General features: G+C 34.0%; 2 protein-coding genes across 2 annotated transcripts; both read left to right on the plus strand.

The window, feature by feature from the left end:
- Positions 1 to 14,683: 14,683 nt before the first annotated feature.
- Positions 14,684 to 16,180, plus strand: LOC106405279 (RING-H2 finger protein ATL75-like). Its single transcript, XM_013845850.3, has one exon. The coding sequence runs from the start codon at positions 14,861 to 14,863 to the stop codon at positions 15,509 to 15,511; it is 651 nt and encodes a 216-aa protein (XP_013701304.2). The 5' UTR covers positions 14,684 to 14,860; the 3' UTR covers positions 15,512 to 16,180.
- Positions 16,181 to 18,108: 1,928 nt separating this feature from the next.
- LOC106351123 (E3 ubiquitin-protein ligase ATL76-like) lies at positions 18,109 to 25,471 on the plus strand. Its single transcript, XM_048761231.1, has one exon. The coding sequence runs from the start codon at positions 24,548 to 24,550 to the stop codon at positions 25,208 to 25,210; it is 663 nt and encodes a 220-aa protein (XP_048617188.1). The 5' UTR covers positions 18,109 to 24,547; the 3' UTR covers positions 25,211 to 25,471.
- The last annotated feature ends 1,666 nt before the right edge of the window (positions 25,472 to 27,137 follow it).

Genomic DNA, 27,137 nt, shown 5'->3' on the forward strand with positions numbered 1-27,137 from the left:
TGGGCGATGGCAGAGATCTCCGATCGTTGTCCGACAACACGAGATCGATCGATCCTCAGGAAGAGAGCGAGCGATCGATGTCTGATGAGCAGCCTCAATCTTCCAATTCTGGAAATCAACGTATTGGGTCTGAAAAACGCAGTATTGCTAAAGACAGACCAAGGAGAGTTGATGTTAGGCCACCAGAGAGATATCGGTTTGAAGATATGGTGGGTTATGCACTACAGGTTGCAGAGGAAGTGGACACTTACGAGCCGTCTACTTACAGAGAAGCCATTTCAAGTTATGCATCTGAGAAATGGTTTGCTTCAATGGGAGATGAGATGGAATCTCATGAAAAGAATCACACATGGGATTTGGTAACACTACCACCTGGGAGAAAAGTTGTGACTTGCAAGTGGATTTATAAGCTAAAAGAAGGTCAGTCACCAGAAGAGGGAGTAAAGTATAAATCTCGAGTTGTTGCTAGAGGTTTCAGTCAAAGAGAAGGTGTGGACTACAATGAGATATTCTCACCCGTGGTCAGACACACCTCTATCAGAGTGCTATTGGTGATAGTAGCACGTCAGGATCTGGAGTTGGAGCAACTTGATGTGAAGACTACTTTTCTTCATGGAGAGCTTGAGGAGGAGATCTATATGACTCAGCCTGAGGGTTTTCTATTTCCTGGTAAAGAAGATCATGTGTGCAAGTTGAGGAAGTCGATGTATGGACTTAAGCAGTCTCCTAGACAGTGGTACAAGAGGTTTGACAGCTATATGGTCAAGTTGGGCTACGACAGGAGTCCTTATGACTGTTGTGTCTACATGAGCAAGGTGGAGGATGAGTCGTATAGCTACCTGGTGCTGTATGTGGACGACATGCTGATAGCTGCCAAGAAGAAGTGTTATGTTTAGAAGTTGAAAGAACTACTGAGTTCTGAGTTTGAGATGAAAGATTTGGGTGCTGCGAGGAAGATTCTAGGAATGGAGATCTTCAGGGATAGGACGAAGAAGAAGCTGTTCTTGTCACAAAAAGCCTACATTGAAAAGGTCTTGACAAGATTCGGGATGCTTAATGTTAAGCCTATCGATACTCCATGTGCTGCAAATTTTCATCCTACCATGAGTGATGAAATTTCTCTCTGAAGGGGAAATCGATTATATGTCACGTGTTCCTTATGCTAGTGTTGTAGGAAGTTTGATGTATGCTATGGTTTGTACAAGACCAGATCTTGCACACGCAGTCAGTGTTGTGAGTAGGTTCATGGTTCAGCCGCGAAAGGAACACTGGATCGCTGTGAAGAGGATTTTCCGGTACCTTAAGGGTACATCTGATATTGGTCTTGTCTATGGAGACAAGGATCCGAGACTGGTTACTGGGTATTCTGATTCGGATTATGCAGGAGATGTGGACAGCAGGAGATCTATGACTGGTTACGTATTTACTTTGGGTGGTTCTGTTGTGAGCTGGAATGCGACTTTGCAGTTGACAGTGACTTTGTCTACAACTGAGGCAGAGTATATGGCATTGACAGAAGCTGCTAAGGAGGCAATATGGTTGAGAGGATTGGCCAGTGATCTTGGTCTTCATCATGATCAGGCTACTGTGTTTTGTGATAGCTTAAGTGCTATCTGCTTAGCCAAGGATCAGGTTCATCATGAGAGAACCAAGCATATCGATGTAAGATACCATTTTCTGAGAGATGAGAAGAGGATTGAAGTGAAGAAGGTAGGAACAACTGATAATCCTGCGGATATGTTCACTAAGCCGGTTCCTCATAGCAAGTTCAAGCATTGTCTTGATTTGCTAAACATCTCAAGCTGTTAAATCTGGCCCTGATGGGCGTTTGGCCCTGAGGGGTATCTGGCTCGAAGAGAGCATCTGGCCCAAGTGAGGGCATCTGGCTCTGAAGAACATCTGGTCCGATGGGACATCTGACATCTGAGTTCGACGGAACATCTGAGCAAAGAGAGAGTCTGGTACATCTGTATTCTGAGCACGAAGAAGTGCATTATGGTACATCTAATTATGGAGGATTCAAGTCAAGGTGGAGATTTGTTGAATAATGCCTTGAATCTGTTGGGCCTTAGTCTTTTGAGGTCCGCTAGTGCTAGGGTTTTCTGTGACACAACTATATATATCTTGTGCCTCCTCTAAACCTAGTTAGCAGCTGTAGAGAAACTAGATCTGATCTTCTTGTAGACAGATCTCTATAATTCCTCAATCAATAAAATCTCTCTTTGCCCGTAGACGTAGCCGTTAGAGGTGAACCACGTTAAATCTCTGTGTCTTTCTTTATTGTTTATCCATCTGTTAATCTCTATCTTCTCACATCCGTTACAACACAAGGAAGTATCCAAAAATTCACCATCTCATTCTCGTCATAATTAGAGTCTGACTCATTTGGCGGACTGAGATTTTAATTTGGTGTTAAGCCAATAGTTCGAACAGTCTTACAAGACACTAGCTAGTAGAGAAAAGGTTTAAGAGTGAAGAACCTCAATAGATATAAGCTCTTGAGCCAAATGGTTAATAGAAAAAGATGGCACAAAGAGAATACCTTCGATCCTTCTCGAACAAAAAAATTACGGTTCTAGTTCTTATAATATATGAAATTATATCTTAAGTAAGTATAGAACAAGGACATAAAGCTAGATAGCTGTTGACAAAAAAAAAGAAAGAAAAAGCTAGATACAGTAAAAAGGGACTTTGAAATTTTATTAATTTATAAAGATATTATTTTACAAAAATTTCCTTATTTAGATTTTTTTTATTTTAAGATTTTTTTATTCTAAGATAAGAAAAATATTTGATTTTAATGTATAGACATTAATTGTTATTTTTTTTAAATTTGACATTTATATTAGTTTTAGTATATTATTTGTTGTATATAATATATATATTGCATAGAACTTCAATGTGGTTTTAGATATAATATTACTAAATCTCATCAAAAATATATGAAGTGTTAAGAAAATATAAAGATAATTTCATTGTGAATATAAAACAAACAAGATAATAATAGGTGCTTATTTATATAAATTATGTATACATATAAATTATTAATTTATAATTTTAATGGGACCATATATTTACATAAAATTTTCTAAAAATTTATTATTTTATTATTTTATCGATTTGTGTCAAATTTTGAACCGTCCCAAGTTGGGACATGCAAAATTTATTAATTTATAGCGATTATTAATTTATCGAATATTAATTTATAGAGGTTCTGTAGCTAGAGCTAAAGATAAGAACTCATATTTCTGACAAATATACAATGTTTATTATGTCCTTTTTATGAAAGCATTCTAACTACATCTCTAATATATCATACCATTATTGTATCCTTTTGACAAAAGTGTTTTTACAAAAAAATGGTGTAGGTTGATTTATATATACGAACATGCGCGATCTCCAGCTAAAGCTCAAGAAAAACCTAATGCAATTCTTGGATCTAATCCCGATAAGATATTATTATAAGGTTCGTTAAATGGTGTTTGAACCAAGGCCTTGGGCCCCTTTGTCATCAAAATTTGAGATCCCACGTATACAATTACATTGGTTTGGAAAGTTTTTCTTTCTGGTAACATGGAACTTACATATGAACATATTAATTATTTTTAAAATCTCGATTGTTTAGAGAATTTTCAATTTTCTTGTATAAAAGGGACTATGTTTTCTGTAACTTTTAGATCCAGAGAGTGTAGGCATGCATGGCCTTTGAGTTTGAATTTATGAAAAGGAAGAATCATAAAGATGTTTTATATACACACTATTGATCTAGAAATTTTTGGCGACAAAAGAAAGATCTCTGTCGAAATAAGTATTGTTGCTGGCGGATATACCATGTATTTTAACAGTTTTTACCCCATGATATATAATTGTTTTAGAATCTATTTATTATATTTTCGAATCTTGGTTTATGTGTGTTTTAAACCGCAATGTGGTGATTTTTGAGTATTTTAGAGATAAAGACAAAAAAAACTCATAGCTGTTCATCGAACTAAGCCAGAGTCGACATTCAGAGTCAGACGTCGATCAACAACATATCTTTTTGTGAATCGACAGCGAAGCGCGAGAACGGGCCACTAGTTCATGACCGACTTGAAACCCAAGTTCCACATATTTACAAAACTACCCCTGGCCCAATTTAAGCTAATATTTATGTGCTCTGCCATTGTACTGGGCAACACACACTTTCTTATTTTAATACCACAAAGTTTAGGGCTTTTATTAGTATGGAGAGAAGATCCAAGACTCCTTGAGAGCTTTGTATTGAAACTCTAGTTTTTCTACCTTAATCTATTTATGCAGTTTATTCAGATATTTGCTATGTTCTGCTTGCTATGTCTGAGTAATTCACATGTTAATTTAGGGTTCAATTAGGGTGGTGAAGAATTAGCCAAAACTATAGAATTTCTAAGGTGATAGACATCTTTCAAGGAATTGCTTTTAGTGCTTGTGTTCTATAGTAGCTAACTAGAACCCTGATTTTAGGATTGTGGACAACTACGATGGTATGTTATGTACCAAAATAGATTCCCTTGAGGTAGGATTGCTAGAAACAAGCAACATCTGATTTATTTAAAACTAGTGAACCTATCGATCAACTCACTAACGCTTGCCTAAGGAAGCATTGATCCACGCTAAGTCAATAGCATCGATCCACGCTCGATCCATATCAACAAGAGGCATTTGTGATATTGGACTTAGTCAATATAATTGATTCACAGCAGAAGCTGGATACCTTTTGCATTAGACTTCGATAGGATTTTCAACCTCAGTATTCTATATCACTATATTCCTGATTACCTAAAACCATAGATCTAGCTATTTCTCTTAATTGTTTACAACCTCAATCAACTGAACAACTGCTTGTTTTCTCTGCTTTCATTTATTTATTGATTTTTAACCTATTTGCCTAGCTTAATCATTAATGTTTTAGATCTATTGTGTGCTCTCGATCCCTAAGTAATACAACTAAACCTCTTATTTGAGAAAGTAAAAGTCATTCATTAAGATAATCTGAGTGATATCATTGGCCATCTACAATTATATGGTAACTAGAAGCAGACTAAGAAATGAGCAGGTGTCTAGAAAGGTTATAAAAGAAACTTCTCTCAATAAACATGGAACAACCGAAGAACGAAACGTTCAAGTTTTGTGAAAAAACAAGACCAACGATTATTATTTTAAGTGCGTGGTCTAGTTCTTTTGAGGATATATTTAAACAAAATGATCGTTTCTTAATACATGTAAGTATGTACTATGTCAGTGTAGTTTAAAAAAAAACATGTGGTTATCTGTGATGCAAAATCTTTTTGATGATTCTCTAGTACTGCCCGCGGAGGTAATAAGTCCAACGATTTAGCTTGTCACGGCGCATCATTTACAAGTTAATTGTTGCTTATGGCTTTAATACATTATCACTAATTAAAATAATTGAAAGTGCTAATGAAAAGTGCAAAGGAGGGTGAAAAACAAGAAGGATACCTATCTCCAAGCCTCTTAATCAATAATAATTAAGTTTATAAAATCCTTTGTCAATTGAAAAAAGTGCATAGTTGCGTGTAGTAATCATAATTCAGTGAGTTACAAATACAAATCTTGGTTAAAAGTGAAGAGCCACCACTTTCAGAACCAAGTCGTAAATCTTGGCAAATCCCCTTCTCTTGCTTAATTTATAGTTTCGCCTACTGGAACTTGTTTTTATGTTTTCTTTTGTCGAGTTGTTGTGTATTACAGTGTTCGTCCGAACTTTACAGCTATTTACTTAATTTGCATTGTTACAATTGAATTATGCTATTAAAAAATTGAATTCATTTGTTTTTCTATTTTAACTTTCCACAATTATAAGACATACTCCTTCCATATTCCTCGGGTTGCCCAAGGAAACACCTTATCACACGCACTTTTAATGGCCGCGTGCCGGTCGGAGACTATCACCAGAGGCTGCTCATCAGATACACAAGTAGCCAATTTTGTGAAAAACCATTCTCAAGAAGGTTCACCTTCAGCATCTACGATCCCAAAAGCCAATGGAAATATCTGAAAATTCCCATCTTGTGCGGCTGCAACTAACATAACACCTCCATACTTCCCACTTAGGTGAGTCCCATCCACCACAATGACCCTTCTCTGATACTTAAATCCTTTGATAGAAGCTCCAAAAGAGAGAAATAGATACTTAAATCTATTGATAGAATCAAGTTCTATAGCCGTGATAGAATCGGGATTTGCTAAGGAGATTTGCTCGAGATATGATGGCAGACGCGAATACCCATCTTCTGCTGATCCTCTCACCAATGTTTGTGCATATAAAAGTGCTCTGTATGAAGTGGTGTTATCAAGCGTCATGCCAAACATGTTCTTCATTGCATCAGTGATATGCTGCGGATTCAACCCATCAATGATTCCAACACGATCAATGAAAAGCCTACCAACATACTTCGGAGTACAGTGTCTCCGCTGAGCGAGTCGGTCTCCCACTGAGCATGTATGTTTTTCCACATACTTTGTTACCCAAAACGTGTTTGTCCCAAGTTTCACACTCGCTCTGACCTTCCATTGACAACCACTAACCAGACATGTTGTCACAAGGAGAGTTTTCGTTGACTTGTATATTCTGAAGGAGAACCTAAACCTCACTGATGTCAACCGCAGCTCTGAAAGCAGTGCATCCTTGCTAACAAACCTCTGGTTGACATAGATACTGTTACCATTCGATCTTCCTCCTTCAATCTTTTTGATATCTTCAAAACACATATCATCATCTTCCTCATCCTCATCTTCAACCTTTCTATAAACAATGTAATCCTCACCATTCTCGTCCGCTTCAGCAACAATAGAGATACCAGCATCCTCCTCCACATCGTCCTCCTCTCCATCATCCTCCTCCCCCATCATCCTCCAAATCATCATCATCATCTTCAAAACATTCATAAGCTTCATCAGCTTCATCATCTTCTTCCCTGAACTCTGAAACCGTTTCCACCTTGCTACGGCTTGATACACAAATCCGTACTCCATGCGTTTTGGTTATCTCTAGGAAGTTTTGAACTTGTCTATCACTTGTAGCATGAATAGAAGGGGTGTCTGGAACCTGCATCATTTCTGCTGGTAATGAGTAGGTTATCTCCACAGATTTTGTGCTCATGTCCAGGTTATAATCTTCTTGAGCCATTGCAAGAAGTTCAGCATGTGTCGAACCTTCCCCCAAAAAAATGATTCTCGCTCCTTTGACATTATCAACCACAAAATTTCAACGGCAATCTTTCAACAATCATTCTCCATACACTGCATGTAACTGACGCATCATCTACAAAAATTCAAAATAAAACACATTAGTAAAGATAGAGAAAATGAAAGTTTACTAAACATTGACGCAGACGACATACCGGTAAGTCGTCTGGAAGACTTACCAGTAAGTCGTCCAAACAGGTCATTTTTGCAATTGAATTTTAAATAGGAGTCGTCCAGCTTTGTTTGTTAAAAAAAACCCTAGACGATCTAGGATAAACGGGTTAGTTTTGCATTTGACCGAATTGTGTCAGATATTTAACTTTTCCTGGACGACATACCAGTGAGTCGTCTCAGGGAAAACAAAAATTTCAATATTTTATTAAAGCTAGACGACTTATTTGTAAGTCTTCTCAGGTTAGTTTGCAATTCGAAAAAGAAACTTAAATATTTAACTTTATTCAGACGACTTACTTGAAAGTCGTCTAGGTAGACGACGTACGAGAAAGTCGTCCGAGATAAGCAAGGTTTGACCAGAATCTAGGAAATAAATCGGGACGACTTTGCTTATCCTGGACGACTTTCAAGTAAGTCGTCTTATTTGACGACTTCCGCCTAAGTCGTCTCGGAAAAGTTAAATATTAAGTTTTATTTTCCAATTAAAAAAGTAACCTGAGACGACTTACAGATAAGTCGTCCAGCTTTAATAAAATATTAAAATTTTTGTTTTCCCGGAGACGACTTACAGGTAAGTCGTCCAGGAAAAGTCAAATATCTGACACAATTCGGTCAAATGCAAAACTAACCCGTTTATCCTAGACGACTTATCAGTAAGTCGTCTAGGGTATTCTCTAGATTTTTTTTTAACAAACAAAGATGACGACTTACTTGTAAGTCTTCATCCGTTTGACCAAAAGACTTACCCGTAAGTCTTCTACAGCCAGACTACTTACGGGTAAGTCTTCTACACGAACAGACCTGGAAAAAATTTCAATTTCATACCTTAAACTAGTGAGATGACTCCTTAGCACATAAAGTCTTTTCCAACCACCCAGAATCTCAAACGAAAGTAACCCACCAAGAATAGTATGCTTGAATGGCTCTATCAACCATAAAAAAATATTGAATCAAAAGCTTGAGTTTTTTGGATGAATATGTAGGCAAAGTGAAAGAGATGTTGTTTTTAGTTCATAACAAGTGAGAAAGAGAGAGTGTAAATCGATTTTAGGTGCATTAAGAGCTTCAAATTGGTTGTTCATGGTTGTTGGGGTATTGATGACAATGACAATCTTGTAATTACTTGAAGATGATGAGGGTGAAAGATTAAAAATGTCATTTTCGGGGAAAAAAAAATTGATGGTATTTTCGTGAATTATATGAACTTGTAGGGTGAATAGGACAAAAGAAAATTCCAAAAAAGCATGGGTTAGTTTTAAGTTTGACTTTGAGTTTTGAGTCAATTTTGCAAAAAGCCCTATATATAAAACGTCGACTAAGAAAAATAAGCAAAAAGAAAAAATAACAAACAACATAACCAGTCATATGCATACATTTAGATGTTTGTGAATATCAAAAACAAGATTTTACAAAATATTATCCTTATGATTTGATATTTCCCTGTTATAACTCCAACGAATCTAGGGACAATCCGATGCAAGGAACCCCACTAAAAAGCTCCGTCCAGAAAATAATGAACTTTGAAAACCAAAATATTCACAAAAGTCTGGTGAAAAGGTATATAAAAAGAGCAACAGACTCAAATATGTTTTGTTTGGTATAAAATAAATAAAATAGTATTCTTTCTATTCCATTTTAATCTAATCAATTAAAATAGAAGTACAAATATAAACTAACCCTTAAACTTGCATAATATTTACAAACCAATGCCACTGAAAATTAGATAAATTTACATTTAAGTAATCATTGTTTTTCCTATTTTATTAAATCATTTCCTAAATCCAACTTAGTAAAAAATTTGTGATCAACATATTTCATTAAACGATTTAGCTAAATTTTAGGAAAATTCAAATTTTAAAAACGTTTTTAATAGTATAATATAATATTTCCTAAGTATCATATAAATTCCACATATTTAGTTTGTAAGGCTTAAAATATATGTATTTTATTTTTTTTAAATATTTGTTTAACCATTACTATTAATTATTTTAAACAATAAAATCTATATATGCTACAGTTTAACTATTTTTGATTTACTTGTAGAATAATATGGATTTTTTATAATCTATCTAAATGTTGCATAAAATATATATATTTCTAATAATTCTAAAATACATTTTTATTCATTTCAGTCACTATTAATTATTTTCAACAATACATTTATCTATATAAAGTTTTAAATATCATAAAATTACTTGTAGAATAATATTTAATGTTTATAATAGAATATTTGTTTTCTGATGTATCTAAATCTCACTATATGACCCATATATAATCAAAATATTTAAAATATTATAGAGTTGGGAAACGATTTCGTGTTAAAAGAAACATTACTCAAACATATCAATGGTTAAATGTTTGTCGAAAGTTTAATATGACGCATGAATCAATATTTCTTTCCAACATGTAAACTATTTCACTATTATGTTTATAAAAATTTTAAAATATGATAAATATTAAAATATTAACTAATAAACATTTAAATAATATTTTATACAAAACTAAAAATAAATACCCGCACGGGCGTGCGGGTCAAGCTCTAGTTAAAGTTTAATGTTAATGAACATATACTAAGATGTCAATATTTATATGATTTATTTTTACTACATAAAATTTTGTTAAATAAAAATAATTTAATTAAAATGCAGTATTATATAGTAGGTCATAACTGTCGAACAACATTAAACTATTATTTAAAATATGGAAAACATCAGTTATTTTACAATAATTTTTTTTTAAAACATCAAATAAATTGGAAAAAGGAGTAGAAGGTTAGCTTTAAAAAAATAGAATGCTTATCCGTTTTATAAAAGAGAAAAACGTCTAACAAATCTTGTCATAAGAAGTTTCAACTCACAAACGCGTCACTTTAATCACCAACGTTTCGGTCAGCGATAAATAAATCTCATATTTATGTTGACCAAACCATTTTAAATCCGTTGAAAGGCAACCATTAAGTCCATTAGTAAATTTTTAATGGCTGATTTTTTACGGGTCTAAAATAGCTTAGGCAACGAAAGTATGAGAATTTTTTTACGACAAAAAGTGAAATTTATTGACTAATCGATAAAAAATTGGCATTTACATAAAGAATATGAACGCTTAAAAGAAATGAAACCACTACTGTATTTTTTATGTCATACTATAGTCTTAACTTTTTATCGAGTTTGAAGCCATCTTCGCATTAGCCCTTAGATTTATCAATTAGTTGGATTGCCTGTTCCAATGTATGCAAACCAGTCTGATGCTTCCTCGTGTTTCTTTCCTTCCACATATGGTAGACACAATTCTGAAATACCATGCACATCATTATATGGTCCATTGGGTTGAGGTTGTGAGTAACAAATTCAAGCGTTTCATTTCAATCCAGATCAATTCACCTTCCACATAATCTGCTTGAAAGTCTTTTTTCAAACAGTAAAAGTAACCAACGTTGAGTTGGTCTAGTGGCAAAGGGGTTATGGTTGTAACTACCGCCACCCGGGTTCAATTCACAGTGTGAAGGACTATTTACAATGCTTGGGTTCCCGGCAAAGAGGTGAAACCACCTTTTTTTACACAAAAAATAAATAAATAAACAGTAAAAGTATAAGGGTAAGCAAAGAAAAGATGGTCTCTTGTTTTGTCTCCTTTTCACACAATACACAACCTTATTGAATACCCCCCAAGTTCACTTTCTATTCCCAGTATATAGTTTGTTTTTAACAGCCAACCAAGTTATGAAAGAGAAACAGAGGAACCGCTTGTGAGAACCAAACACTCCTCCTCTAAGTAGACATGTCCATTTTCTCTATGTTTTTTCCATGTTTTGACTGCTGAGAAATGATCTCTCTGAAGTATGAAATTTTACTGGTTCCGGTTTAAAAAGTTAAAGATTAAATAACTTATCTAAATTTAAATTTTCTATATGCTTAAACAATTTTTTTTACCAAATATAAACAATAAATTATTTGGATAATATAACTATATATGAATAATTTTAAAGGTTATAAATGATCAGTCTAATTATATATATTATACTGATTAGTGTTTTAAACACACAATTGTGAGTATATGTTAATGTTTGGTACAATTGTGAATATCATGTATATATCAATATATAAATTGTCTTAAAACAATCACAATCATGACTACATGTTTGACACAACTATGAGTATTATATTTATGTTTGATACTTTCTTATTTTAGGTTTGATATGAACTTATTTTCAGTTATTTTAAATTTGTTGAGACCATTGTATGTTCGTATATATATGAATAGTTTTTTGGATTGATCAGTTGTAACTTTCTATTTAATTTATTTAACCTTTTAAACATATTTTTAATCTTCAACTTTTACACTGGAACCAATAAAATCTCATACTTTTGTTGACTAATAGAACTAACCATTAAATATTTACTAACAGACTTAACGGTTGACTTTCATCATGTCTAAAATGGTTTGATTCGGGGTGTGAAAACGGGAAAATATTAATGGATCAACCCAAACCAATCCAAACCATGGATTTTAATGGATAGAATAATTGGGTACAAATGGATTAATGGATTAATAGATTAAATGGGTAATGGACTCAGTGGATTGGGTTAAAATGGTTTGGATAGTAATGGATAATGAGTTATCCATAACCAAACCAATAAAAATTTATAACCAACAAAAACTCAAATCAATAAACAAAAAAAATAACCAAACCAAATTTCTAAACCAATTTTACCAAACCAAATTTTATTTATTTGTTCATATATATAACTAAATTTTAATAAACTAAATCTAACCCACTTATTCCCATATATATATATATATATATATATATATATATATATATACATAAATTTGTTAACACCCAATTTTTCATATATATAATACATAAATTTGTATTATATGTTGACTTTTAATAAGCCAAATTTAATCATAATTTTTACCAAAATCATAAAATCAAGTTTTCCACCAAAACACTAAATTGGATTTTTGTTCATCAAAAAGCTAAAAATCTCATTTTCCCACCGAAACGACAAAATCATGTTTTCCTGCCAAAACCGCAAAGTCTTGTTTTCTCACCAAAGCAGGAAAATCGTATTTTCCGCCAAAACCGTAAAGTGATGTTTTCCCGCCAAAATCGTAAAATCGAGTTTTTACGCCAAAACCGTAAAATTGAATTTTCCGCCAAAAACCACAAAGTCGTGTTTTCCTACCAAAACCGTAAAATCAATTTTTCCGCCAAACCACAAAGTCGTGTTTTCCCGCCAAAATCGTAAAATCAAATTTTTTCCGCCAAAACGGCAAAATCGTGTTTTCCTGCCAAAATCGTGAAATTGAGTTTCCCGTCAAAATCGTAAAATCGAGTTGTCCCGCCAAAACCGCAAAATTGAGTTTCCCGCCAAAGCCATTAAATCGAGTTTCCCGCCAAAATTGAGTTTTCCTGCCAAAACTGTAAAATTGAGTTTTTCCGCAAAAACTGGAAAATCGATTTTCCCGCCACTGAGGAAAAATTAAATTTTCCCGCCAAAACCGTAAAATTAAGTTTTCCCGCCAAAACTGTAAAAATGAGTTTTCCCGGCAATAATTGTGTTTTCTCTCACAACCGCAAAAAAATTGTTTTCCCGCCAAAACCAGAAACTCTTGTTTTCTCATGAAAAACCGTAAAATTGAATTTACTGCCAAAACTGTAAAATTGAGTTTTTCCGCCAAAACCGTAAAATTGAGTTTTCCCGCCAAAACTGTAAAATTTTGTTTTCCCGCCAAAACCGCAATATTGTATTTTCCGGCCAAAACCGACTTTGTTTTCTCACCAAAACCGTAAAACTATATTTCCTCTAAAACAGAAAATCTTGTTTTTCCACCGAAATGTTAAATATATTTTCCTCACTAACATCACAAAATTATCTTCCCTGCTAAAATAATAAAATTGTTCCTGACACCAAAACCATATAATTGTATTTATCAAAAGTCTAAGTATTCTTTTTGTTTTCATCCCCAAAATAATATTTTTACTTAGTTACCTTTTAAGCTATAAAATTATTGTTCATGGGTTAACCATTAACTCATTAACTTAAATGAGTTATGGATTGACCCAATCCATTTGTCAAATGGATTGGTTAAAACCATAACCCATATAAGCTTAAAACCATTTGGATATGGTTTGGTTTGGGTTGGTTTAACCATTTTGACACCCCTAGGTTTAATCAACAAAAGTATAAGATTTATTTGTCGTTGACTGAAAAGTTGGTGATTAAAATGACATGTTTGTGAGTTGAGATTTTTTGTAACTTAAATTTGAAAGTTCAGGATTTTTTTCAACGTTTTCCCTTTTATAAAACTTACATGACTTTTAAATAGATTTCCACTTAAATATCTTAATAAAACATTGTTAGTGATTTTTTCTTTTCTCTTCTTTTATTTTTTAATTTTGACACCAAAAACTTATTCTATTGCTCAAACATGAAGTTGTCTGGGAAGCAAGACCTGAATAGAATAACCAACGAAAAACATTTCCCTATGGATAGCTCTATTAGCCCTAACTAAAGAATCAGCAATATGGTCCTGTCCTCGAGTGATGTAGAAAATCTTGAAGGTGTGAAATCTCTGTCGTAAGATCTCTATCTCCTTCAGCTCCATTGAAAAATTTGGCGATTCGCTTTTTTGTCAAAGCATAGCTATCAAATCCTTGCAGTCCATTCTAAAATTATGGCAAGTTGAATGATGAAACACTTTCCATTTCCCAAGCAAGTGCTTCGAGTGCTTTTTTGTTCCAATTTGTTGAATTTTTCCCGACATGTATTTCCAAACCCATCAACATCGACTACATTGTGTTGTAGAAGTCTAAGAACCATCCACCAGTATTTACTTATTTTGTTTAAAAGTAAATTATTAAGAAACATAACACATACATATATAAGAACAAGGAAACATAGCTGCTAAAGCACAAAGATTGCTTTACAACACTACATGTTGTGGGCAAAGCAGTTAAGTTGTGAAGATACAACAAAATCTTCCTCTTGATGAAAAAAAAAAGCATAATGGAAAATAAAATAATATCGAGCTTATCAAGAATCAACACAAGACCAACATAATTAAACAAAGTTTTCTAATTAAAGTGAGACAAAAAGAAATGATTTCAGAATTCAATGTTGGAAAAGTGATAGTCGTCCCTGTCCCTACACAAGCATCATGTGGTTGGAGGAGCTATGGCCCCATGGCACAATCAGCACTCAAACAAGTCCTGAAATTGGATAATCTCTTCTGGGTCCCAAATCCTCTCGTCTCATTTGAAAAGAAGATAATGCCAATTCTTAACCAAATCTTAGTCTCCAATTTTATATATAACAAGATAAATTATCAGTCCCCACTCACTTAATCAGTATCTCAAGCTATATATAAGACCACTTTGAATTCCATAGAAAGAGTAAGAAGCAACAACAAAAAAAAAAGAGAGAGAAGATACTTTGATTCAAAGCTTAAGAAAATGTCTTCCACTCAAGCCTTCCAAGAACAAGTCCATGGCGGTTTTATCTCTCGAAAGCTGCTTCTGCACAACCCATTTGACCACAACACTCAACAAACCTTCATGGTCACACCATCTCCCCTCATTACACATGAGAACAACCTCAGTGGGAATGTCTTGATGCTTCTCTCAGTCCTCATCTGTGGAATCATCTGCTGCCTCGGTTTACATTATATCATTCGTTGCGCATTAAGACGTACTTCAAGTTTCATGATCTCTGAGCCTATCTCCAGTCTTTCAACACCACATGGGTCATCAAACAAAGGAATCAAGAAGAAAGCTCTTAATATGTTCCCGGTCGTGAGTTACTCAACTGAGATGAACTTGCCAGGGGTCGGTGAAGAATGCGTCATCTGTTTGTCGGATTTTGTTTCTGGTGAAAAGCTCAGGCTGCTCCCTAAGTGCAACCACGGGTTCCATGTTCATTGCATTGACAAGTGGCTTCAACAACATTTGACTTGTCCAAGCTGCAGACACTGTCTTGTTGAGACATGCCAAAAGATCTTAGGTGACTCCAGTCAAGTGACAGCAACACCATCAGAGAGCATAATTGTCAGGATAGCTACTCTAGAGCCTGAAGGAAGATTAAACACTTTAAGAGAAAACATCTAAATTCTCAAGAAACCATCATAAGTTCAGAATCTATGCTCAAGTTAGATAGAAGTTTTTTTTTTAGATCTGAGCACAGCTCATGTCTATTGCCATAGAAGAGTTTCAAAAGAAAAAAAGAAAAAAAAAAACAAAATAGTTCAAAATTTAACAAATTTTTATGTCTTTCTTTATTTTTTGTTTTTGCCTGTAACACAAAGTGTATACAGAGGAAATATAAACATACTAGTATATGCTCGGGTATTTAATTCATTGTTTTTTTTTCTTATCTTTAATTGATAACAAAAACCTTTTTTAGTTTAATTTAGTAAAAGTAAATTTGAATAATTGGAAGAAAATAAATTATGATAACATGATAATTTTTTTTCCGTCTGATTAATTATGCTATTACAACGATAAGAAATATTACATAGATGATTCTATAGCCGACAATTCTACCATCATATGAGAATGCACGTCTAATTGCATCGCTCCGACCGCCCTATGAGATCCATGTTCGATGATACGCCCTTGCATCATGCTGAAGAATGCACGTATGATTGCATCGCTCCGAGCCGTCCTATGAGATCCATGTTCGATGATACGCCTTTGCACCATGCTGAAAACCTCTTGTAACTTTTTTTTTCCATGATCTACATAATTTGCGTTTTCTAGGGTTTGAACCCCAGACCTCCTGGTGTATAAACATTAATGAACCCTTAGTCAAACCACTGGACCAAAAGGGTTTCCACAATAACATGATATTTTAGTATATTAAAAAATTGCATACTTTAGATAGTATACTTGGTTGACCAATATGTAGATGTAAGCATACTTAAATAATTATTTATAATATTTTATTTTTGTTTTAATGAATTCACCTCAACCATATCTAGATATATTTATATATGTTAATCCCATGATATCCTTTATATACTAAAGCACAAGTCACTCCACCAATTAAAATGTGCCACATGGAATTTATTTACAAAAAATACAAATAATGCCCTTTAAAAAAAATTCTGGTCCCGAATACTTTGAAACTTAAATCCCTATTTTTTCTCGCATAATCACCAACACGTTCAAGATAAAATCACGATCAGAAACTGTTTTAATCTAATTTATTTTACTCTTCTGTTTTCTTAACATAGATTTTACTTTATTCTTCATAGCTTCATTTTCCTTCTGTCGAGTTCTTACTCTGAGCAGAAACAAATTCCATACAAATTTATGATTACTCTTATTTTAATTTTTAAATGATTATTTTCAATATAGATTCAGTTTCCTCTCACTCTCAATTAATCATTTCTTAAATGTTCATTTCAGGGAAAATGACACTTGGTTATGCTTCTGTTTTGAAACTTACTTTCAATAAAAGGATGAGAAATCATAGGTTTGCACAAAGCCACAAACTAAGGTAATGATAAGCACTTCAATTCTATTATCTACAAAATAGATATTTAGAAATCTGTTCTTTGTCAAATCTTTATGAAACTACTTGCCTTGCTTCTGCATTAATAAAAAAAACAGAAACGGAGAGAGAAGAAGAAAAAAGAAAAATAAAGAAAACAAAACCAACTAGCCTTTTCTGCAACAAACATAGAACATGAGCATAACCATACATAAATGAAAACAAGTGGTATTTAGGGTCTGAATGGTGACTGCAGATTTGGTGATATAAGCGGTGCGGAATTAAAGTGCGGGACGGTTCAACTGCGGTTCGTGCGTTTTGCGGATTTAAGTGCAGTTTTAGTAAAATTAGCGGTGCGGAATTTTGTTGATTGGTGAAATATGTAGTTTGCGGAATTGAACAATTAAAAAAATGTTAAACATAAAAATCAATAGAATCAATATAATTTAAAGTTAAAATAAAACAATTTTTTTATTATTTAGAAATTTAGAAACCAACATTCATTTGAATTAAAAATTTAAATTACATATATAAAATAAAAAAAACTAAGTGAAATACAATAAAACATCATTAACTATTTTGATTTTCCTACAACATATTTGCAATATTATCTCTTATTTGTGCCATTTGTTCTCCGTGTGCCGCATCAAGTTCTTCTGTATCAAAACCTATTATTTTATATATATAAATATGATATATAGTTAATATGTATAACTTAAAATAATAACTAATTTCTTGCTAGTTTTACATATATAAATATCACTAGTTCAGAGAATGAGTAGTATGTTTATATTAGTTAGTTTGTAATATAAAATAATTAACTAATAGCATTATCAAATTAACTTTAATTAAAATTTATTGAATCATATTAGTATAAATATTTGTAGTTTGATGTAAAAAACTATACATGATATTATTTAATATCCATACTGTATAAAAATAAATTTTCATATACTTTACATAAGCTAAACAATAAATCTATTACCTTACATACATTAAATTATAGTTTTTAAACATAAATTGTATAACGTTTTTAAACATAATATGATAATCAAATATACTTATATAAAGTATATACGGTTTTACTTTAATTTTATTTATTAATTGATGCGTTATTAGTTTACACAAATGCATAGATTAATTATGAAATAACTATATCATCACTTTTTGTAATAGTTATATACTATAAAATAGTTTAAAAAAACTTACTTGTTATGTGATTAAAGAACAACTCACGTCTTCTTCTTTTCTTCTCGTGGAGCAACAAGTCTTTTTTTTTTGTGCAGAAGAGCAACACGTCTTCTTTCCTTCCTTTTTTTGAAATTTGTATGGTTAAAATAGAATGAGAAACCAAGGTTTTATAGTGTTGTTTTATTAATAAAAAATAAGACATTTATTTATCTACTGCGTTTTTTGCAGGAACCGCTAAGTAGTGGGAGCTGGGCGTTTTTGAAATGCGGATTTTATCTTTTGGTCAGTAAAAGTGCTTCGATATGTGCACCGCGTTTTTGAGCTTTTTTTTTCTTTTATTAATTATCACTGTTGCAAAATAGTGTGATTAGTGACCTGAGTGCGTTTTTCAAAATCCGCTCTTGAAAACCGTCCCGCATGTGTCTCCATTCATTACCTTAGTCTCTGATTCTCTCTCCTATGTTACTAGAATCTCTATTTTTTTTTTTTTTTGTAGCTTTGAAGAAATCATTTCCCATGAGCCATGGCTAACAAATAATTGATGTGATAGCTACTTTACCGAGGGGAAAGAGAATCAACAGCTATGATAATTGAAATTGGATATTTACAAATTCGTTTGTCATGGTTTGACTATTAGACTATCTATGTTTTCTTATAGAAGAGTATATTAGACTATCTTACAAACTTTTGTAGGTCTATTAACTATTTTACATACATGTTTAGTTTCATAGTTTTTATTATATTAATTTTAAGTAAAAAGGAACACTTAATTAAAAAAACAAATACAAATAAACCTGAATGGATCAAATATGATATTACTAGGTGGTATCCAACTCCAGAAAAAAAGTGTCTAAATAGATTCCATTTTGATAAAAACATAAAATAAATCTGTTGCAACTCTTTTCTAAAGATAGTTTAAATACAAGAAAAGTTTTCCCGTGCTTAGGGGTGATAATACTAGTTTATTATATAAATTACTGTCCAAAATTAGTCATTTAAGAGTTTTACAAATTCGATATTTAATAATTGGTCAACCATACAATGTTTACAACACTAACTATTGTTTAAAAAGGAACAAATTTAATGGTCAAGGTTTTGTTCTATGCCTTCTTTGAATAATTAAAAGGTTTTGCATCTGACCTATTGATCAAAACATGAACAGGAATGTGGGTTGAGAGTCTTCTTGTAAGTTGTCTCCTTTCCCTTTAATTCTTCTTCAATCGTTGTCGACTTCAATTTTAACATGTTTTCTTTGTTTTAAGCTGAGAATCATTTTCTACGTTTAAAACAGTAATGAGAACAGTGATGATTCCTCTGCAAAAAAAATAAAAATAAAAAAACAAAAACATAAAGAATGCAAACTGTACAACGAAACATAATTAATTGCTGGAATTAAGATATTTTATCAGTTAGTCATTTACTATACAGCCACCATCAGATTGAAAATTCGTCCAGAAAAGAAAAAGAAAGAGGATACGATGTTGTCGATATCAAAATAAAATTATGGGAGAGAAGAAAGCATCAATTACCTCATAGAAGAAATTAAACTGTTTGAAACCATTTAATAAACAAATTTGTTGAATAACTGATTTTAATGGAGGATGAGGAGGTGGAGATCGTGGCAAGGAATACAAAAATTTTGTTCTTTCTTTTCGTTGGAAATATAGATGACAAAAACTACTTTGTTTCAAAAAAATTTCTTTTTAACTTTTTTTTGATAAATGAAACCTAAAACATGTGCCAAAATAGGATTGGTTGTGTGACTTGTGCTTTAGTATATAAGAGATTACTTTTCAGTTGCACCTCGCTGAGTTCATCAAACTTCTCTTTGTGCAAGTATTCTTCTGTTTTTTAGTAAACATTGTGCAAGTATTCTTTTGGTCTGCCTATTCATAAACATTAATAATGACAATGTAACATCCCAGTTTGTGGTATATGTTGGAAGGAGTAAGAGAATTGATGTGGCTATCCATGTCATCAAAGCGCACTTACATTTTCCACCAAACATCCGTTTATAATTCTAAGGTTAAACGTATTTGAGCTAGAGAAGTGGAGACTATGGGGAAGTGATTCCTGATATCGTGCGAGTGAGGCAAAGCACGAGAACAAATTATGTGGTAATTGCAGGGTCAGTAAACAATGATTTCGAACCTTTCAAAAAATTAACGCACCGTCCGTAAGATAGGATGGGCCCGCGGACCGAGTGAGCAGGTGTGGGTGGTCCATTAGCCGTGGGCGGTCGAGGCATTACAAGTGGTGTCAAAGCCGAACCCAAACGAATTTGGAGTCAGCGAGGGCTCACACTAACATGGTTAACGATCTTGGGGCGCAACGGGAACATTGCGTTCTGTGAGAGGGGGTGAATTGTAACTGGGATGTTTGTGGTATATGTTGAAAGGATTAAGAGAATTGATTTGGATAGCTATGTCACAAAAGTGCACTTACTTTTTACAAACAAATGATGTAATGTATCTTGTAGAGGAAGAGTTTCGACCAAGTAGGGGAATCCGTCAAGGAGACCCACTCTCACCTTATCTATTCATTTTGTGTAGTGAGGTGGTCTCGGGATTATGTAACAGAGCTCAAGAAGATGGTTCTTTGAAGGACATTCAAGTTGCTCGGGTCTGCCCTTATATTAATCATCTACTGTTTGTGGATGACACTATGTTCTTCCTTAAATCCAACAAGGCCAGCCGAGCAGCTTTGAAAAATATTATGAGGCGTTACAAGACAGCTTCCGGACAGTTGATTAACACCGAGAAATCTGCAATAACCTTCTCAAGTAAAACCCTTGCAGATCTAAAGCATACTGTTAAAGATGATTTGCAGATCCAAAAGGAGGGTGGCACCGGAAAATATTTAGGCCTACCGGATAATTTTGGAAGGCGTAAAAGAGACCTCTTTGCGAGTATAGTGGACAGGATAAAACAAAAGGCGAGCAGTTGGTCAAACAGACATTTATCCTCAGCAGGAAAGTTGGTAATGTTGAAGAGTGTACTCTCTCTGATCCCTTCATTTGCGATGACTTGCTTCAAGCTCCCCTTACCTTTAATAAAAAGGATTCAGTCTGCTGTAACTCGTTTTTATTTGGATGTGAGAGATGGAAAGAAGTAGATGGCATGGGTTGCATGGAGTAGACTGGCTCAGCTAAAAGAAGAAGATGGCATGGGTTGGGACTGCGAGATTTTCAAAGCTTTAATGATGCTTTCTTAGGAAAGCTCAGCTAGAGGTTACTCAACAACCCGCAAAGCTTACTGAGCCGAGTTCTCTGCGGAAAATATTGTGCAGAGTGGAGTTTATTTGAATATCAAAACAGATCCTCGGAATGACATGGATGGAAAAGTTATCTTAATAGGAAACGACCTGATCTTGAGAAACTCGGGGTGATTAGTGGGAGATGGAACCTCGATTGATCTATGGAAGGACCCTTGGATCAGTGTGAAGCAGCAGGAAAGGCTGATGAGGCCACCAACGGAGTTAACCCAAGACCTCAAAGTGGCGTATCTATTTAAACCGGACACTACCGAGTGGGATATAAAGAAGATCAGAGAGATATGCCCTGCAGCGGAAGACCAAATCCTAAAGATTAAAGCAAGTAAGTCTGGGGCTCCAGACAAATTTTGTTGGTTGGGAACTAGGAGTGGAGACTACTCAACTAAGTCAGGATACCACGCTGCGTTCGAGGAATCAAATGATGCTGAGAACCTGGAGTTAGAAGGAAACTGGAATCAAGAGGTTTGGAGCCTGCGTACTGCCCCTAAGGTGAAGATGCTGATTTGGAAAGCTTTAAGGGGAGCTCTGCCAGTGGGAACAAGGCTTCAAGATCAACATATCAAAGTAGACTCCCGATGTAAGCGATGTGGAGAACCCGAATCTATTACTCATCTATTTTTTTAATGCGAGTTTGCAAAAGCTATGTGGCAAGCAGCTCCCTTTATGGGTGAAATTGATTTTAGAGGAATAGTAGATTTGAGGGAGATGTGGAATCAGGTGAAGACACGACCATGCTTACCTCCTACCGGAATATCATCAAATCATTTAACGTCTTGGATCATGTGGGGTCTATGGAAAACAAGGAACAAGCTAGTCTTCTCGAATATAACTTTGGATGCAGAGGAGTCCATGTCTAAAGTCATCGTAATGGCCAGAAAATGGCAAGAAAAGCAAGTGAAACCCATAAGGGTGCACAGAACTAGCAAACCTCAAACTCTCAACAATGCAAACATCGTTCTTAGATCAGATGCAGCATGGAGCGTAACATCATCTCGAGCAGGACTCGGCTGGGTCCTAACCCAGAGTGACAATACGGAGTCTTTCTCGAAGGTAGAAGAAAACATACCTACACCATTGATGGCAGAGGGGATGGCTTTGCGAGAAGCTCTTCAGTCTTGCTATGGAAGGGGAATTAAGAAGCTGAGGGTTGAGTCAGACTCAAAGATTCTCATCAACAGTGTCTCGAAGGAAACTCGGTGCCGGAGTTGTACGGAGTCGTCGCAGATATTTTACTTGTTTCTAGTTTGCTTGATTCTCTTTGTTTTAAATGGATCGCAAGGGAAGAAAACTTTGCGACAAACTTATTAGCAAAACAGGTGATGGGTGTAAGTGAGGAATTTATGACCTCCACCTAATTTTAATTCAATGAAGTGTGTTTAAAAAAAAAACAAAAAAAAAGACACTAGTCACACTACAAACTTGGTCTATTTTGATTCAATCTCAATGCCAAATACTGTTATAACTTGGTTTACTTTGTGACTCAACAAATACTGTTATAACTTGGTCTATTTTGTGACTCAACAAATATTGTTATAAGACGTTTACATTGTTCTCCAGATATCAAAGTCATCATCCAGATAATAAAAACCCCACTCTAAGAACCCTGGGTTAATCATGATCTTAGTGATTCAAAACCAGCTAAACAGGCTGGAAAGCCACAACCCATTGTCAACAAAAAATACTAATAACTGATATAGTTAAGGACCACATAATATAAGTACTAGATTTGGAGATCCTGCAGATTAAAAGAGACCAAGCTGTACCAACGGGTCATAGAAAATGTTATCAAAATAAAAGCCAAATCATAAACAAATGATGGCTCTGTGCACACAAAAAAAATGATGGTTCAAATAAGGCTTAAGATCCTAGGCGTTTCTGATTGGATTGGCTGTAACTAAAGTTTTGAAAAGTTCAATAAATAAAATAAGAGACTCCCTAAAAAGTGAGAGTTTAATACTAATTGAGGCTGTGCACATAAAATAAGGATTATTGGTTAATCATTGAATACTGTGATTTATAGGTAGCATATGTCCATTACGCATCTGAGAGCATCTCCAATGTACACCTCTATAATTTCCTCTAAAATAGAGATTTCCATTATAGAGGTGAAATTACTCCAATGTATGTTTCTATAATAGAATTCTTTTATTTTAGAGGAAAATATAGAGGAAAGTTACTTTTTGTCTCTATATTTAGAGGTGAAAATGACATATCTCTATATTTTCTCCTATAAATAGAGGAACTCTATTATAGAGGCATACATTAGAGCATTTTCACATTTATAATAGAATTTCTCTATTTTAGGAGAAAATATAGAGATAGAAATAGAGGTGGGTTGGAAATAATCTGAGAAATGTCAGATGGTATCATATCACATCCGGTAATATGCGAGTGTGTGAAAACTGTAACAACATATAAATCCAAATAAACAAATCATAGCATCTATATATAACTTCGCATAAGTTTTTTTGGTCAAATATAACTTCATATAAGTTAAAAGTATAATTTAGTAGTAAGTAATACCCTTAATATGCAACAGCAAATAGTACACAATTGCAACTTTCTCAACAATTGAGGTTGTCAAGAGATATATTCCTTAATTTTTTATAGAATATTACTAATTGATAACAACAGAACAGCAAAGATGTTTAAAATCTACTACCATTCAATTGAAGAGTTTTAACTTTTAAAAGTGCTAATTCCTATTGCAACAAGTTTAATATTCTTTTCTTAGGAAAAACAAGAGCATGTATGTAAAGACAAAATCACTGAGGAAAATGCTAGCTTTAGAAGATAAGGTTTTAAAATGAATCCTGTTTAAAGTGAGACAAAAATAAATTATTTCAATATTCAATATTGGAGAAGTGATAGTCCCTGCACAAGCTTCTTGTGGTTGTAGAGATATGTAGCAACGGCACAATCAACACTAATGGATTCATGTAGTTGGATAAACTCTTTCTGGGTCCCAAATCTCACTTGAAAAGAAGAAGAAAATACCACTTTCTTAGGAAAATCTTACTAATCTACAATTATAAAGAATTCTCAGTCCCCAATCAGTAATCATATCAAGCATATATATAAGACAATTTTGTATTCCCCTAAACATTAAGAAGAAACAACTAAACAGAGCCAAGCAAAGCAGAGAGAATAGACTTTGATTCCAAGCTTTTTCAAAGAGTAATAAAATGTCTGCAAATGAATTACCTTCTTCGGCCCAAGCCTTCTATGAACAAGTCCTTAGTTGTTTTATCTCTAGAAAGCTGCTTATGCACAACTCTCAACGAGCCCATGCGGTCGCACCAACTCCTCCTATAAGCCATGAGAACAACGTCAGTGGTGGTGTCTTGGTGCTTCTCTCAGTCCTCATCTGTGGAATCATCTTCTGCCTCGGGTTACATTACCTCATTTGTTTGGCATTCAGACGCTATTCAAGCTTCATGATCTCTGAGCCTGTCCCCAGTCTTTCAACACAACGTGATTCATCACACAAAGGAATCAAGAAGAAAGCTCTTAGGATGTTCCCAGTCGTGAGTTACTCACATGAGCTGAACCTCTCTGGGATTGGTGAAGAGTGCGTCATCTGCTTGTCGGATTTTGTTTCCGGTGAAATGCTCAGGCTGCTACCTAAGTGCAACCACGGGTTCCATGTTTGTTGCATTGACAAGTGGCTTCAACAACACTTGACTTGTCCAAAATGCAGACACTCTTTGGTTGACACATGCCAGAAGATCTTAGGTGACTTCAGTCAAGCCGATCACGTGACAGCAGGACCAACAGAGAACGTTATTGTCAGAATAGCTACTCTGGAACCTGAAGGCAGAGTAAACACTTTTAGAGAAAGCAGCTAAGTGTTCAGAAACCATCATTAATCCAGAATATATGCTCAAGCTAGATAGGAGATTTTAGATCTGAGCATAATTCATGTCTATATGATTCCAAAAAAATACACTTAGATATATTTTTCTGTAGCACAAAGTATATATAGCGAGAACATATCTCACTTTTCAGTACTATCTCATTGAGTTCACCAAACTTCTCTTTGCAGATTAATTTCTTTACAGTGGAGTGTAAATGATGTAATCTTATTCAAAGACATTAAAATTCATCTATAACTAAAGACTGATAAGTACTAAAGACTGATAAAATTCATCTTATGTGCAACAATCATTAAACAGAACAAATGTTTTTTTTCCTGGCAATGAATGCTAACGTATTGCGTGACGGGGCAATGTTTAGTCTACGCGACAAAACGACGGTCCAGACCTGATCGCATATATGCTTGATAGTGACAAATGCATGAATAAGAAATATAAAATGCACAACCTATATGCCTCAAAACCAATCCACACACCTGAGTCTGAGTGATCAGGATAGCAATACGACATGATTCTTCCTCTGAATGATAACAAAATCAACTCTCCCATAGGAATATGGACCCAGCCCGATATGGTTCTTTTTCTCCACATCAGGAGCACATCTTGAGTATATACACTAGCTAGTCCAAGCTATTATCATGATAATAATACTGAGAAAGGTTAAGCCAGATGATTCAGATCTACTCATAGCTATCTCATAATATGTAAACAGAAGACAAAAATATACAAACTCAGCATATTCTGATCTCTATGATACAATTAGATTAAAATATCTTTCAAATATAATAGATACCACATGGAGTGATCAACTTATAGCAACTTGAGAATTTAGTAGTTTTCACAGATTCTCCAAATATCAAACTCAATATCCGGATAACTGAGTGATTCAAAAACAAGCTGGATTCCACAACTTGTTGTAGTTAAAACTACAAATAACTAGTTTAGTTAAGGACCACAGGTGCTAACTACGAGATTAAGAGGTCCTGCAATTTAAAAGGAACAACATGTCCTAAACAAGTAAGACATAAGATCCTAGGCATTCCTAATTGGATAGGGTGTAGTTAAAGTATTGGAAAAGTGAGAGATTAATAGTAATTGAGGCTGCGATATCATATGCCATTGAGTGTCTATAAAACTGCAACAAAATTATTTTTTGAAGTACTTTTCAGTGATAAATTGAGAAGTTAGCTTATGTAAATACCCTTAGTTACTGCAGAATCTAACTGTCTAAATTTCTTTAATCTCTCAGCAATTGAAGGTGTCTAGAAATGTTCCTTGTATAAACTAAGTGGAACAACTGCAAGACATCAATACAATTATGAATAACTATAATCAAACATTAAAGATGATCAACTTTTCCGATACTGGAAAAAATATTAAGATATACTAATATTCTAATGTTTTCTGGTGGGGGGGGGGGGAGTTGGGGAGGAGAATTTATTTATGATTTAACAGCGTTAAAATATAGCAGAATGTAATTACAGACGCACTAGATGACAATGGTAGCTTTGAAAGATAATGTTTTAAAACACTACCATAGTGCTTTAAGAAAATTATCACCACTTGTTGGACTAAAGACCTCAATCAACAAGATAGATTCATGTATAAACTTTTTGTAATATAATAATCAGAACTATGCTAATAATATAATGAAGAAAGGTTGTGGACATACCCTTATAAAGCAAAAGACCTGTACGCAATAGGCTGTGCCTATTCATCCTAGCACAAAATGAAGTTCTCTACATTATCCAGAGAAAGATATTTAGTAGGAACTAGAACAAATAGTATATACTTAGAAAAGATATTTAGTAGGAAAGGTGAGCATATAAATATTTACTCTCTTTTTTTGTCAGCATATAGATATTTACTTAGAAAAGATATTTATGATTAGATATTTCAC

The sequence above is a fragment of the Brassica napus genome, chromosome C6 (assembly GCF_020379485.1).
Source record: "Brassica napus cultivar Da-Ae chromosome C6, Da-Ae, whole genome shotgun sequence".
NCBI classification, from domain to species: Eukaryota; Viridiplantae; Streptophyta; class Magnoliopsida; order Brassicales; family Brassicaceae; genus Brassica; species Brassica napus.

What these genes read in the sequence shown, in the direction of transcription:
- LOC106405279 (XM_013845850.3), top strand. Translation starts at nt 14,861, where the DNA reads ATGTCTTCCACTCAAGCCTTCCAAGAACAAGTCCATGGCGGTTTTATC.
- LOC106351123 (XM_048761231.1), top strand. Translation starts at nt 24,548, where the DNA reads ATGTCTGCAAATGAATTACCTTCTTCGGCCCAAGCCTTCTATGAACAA.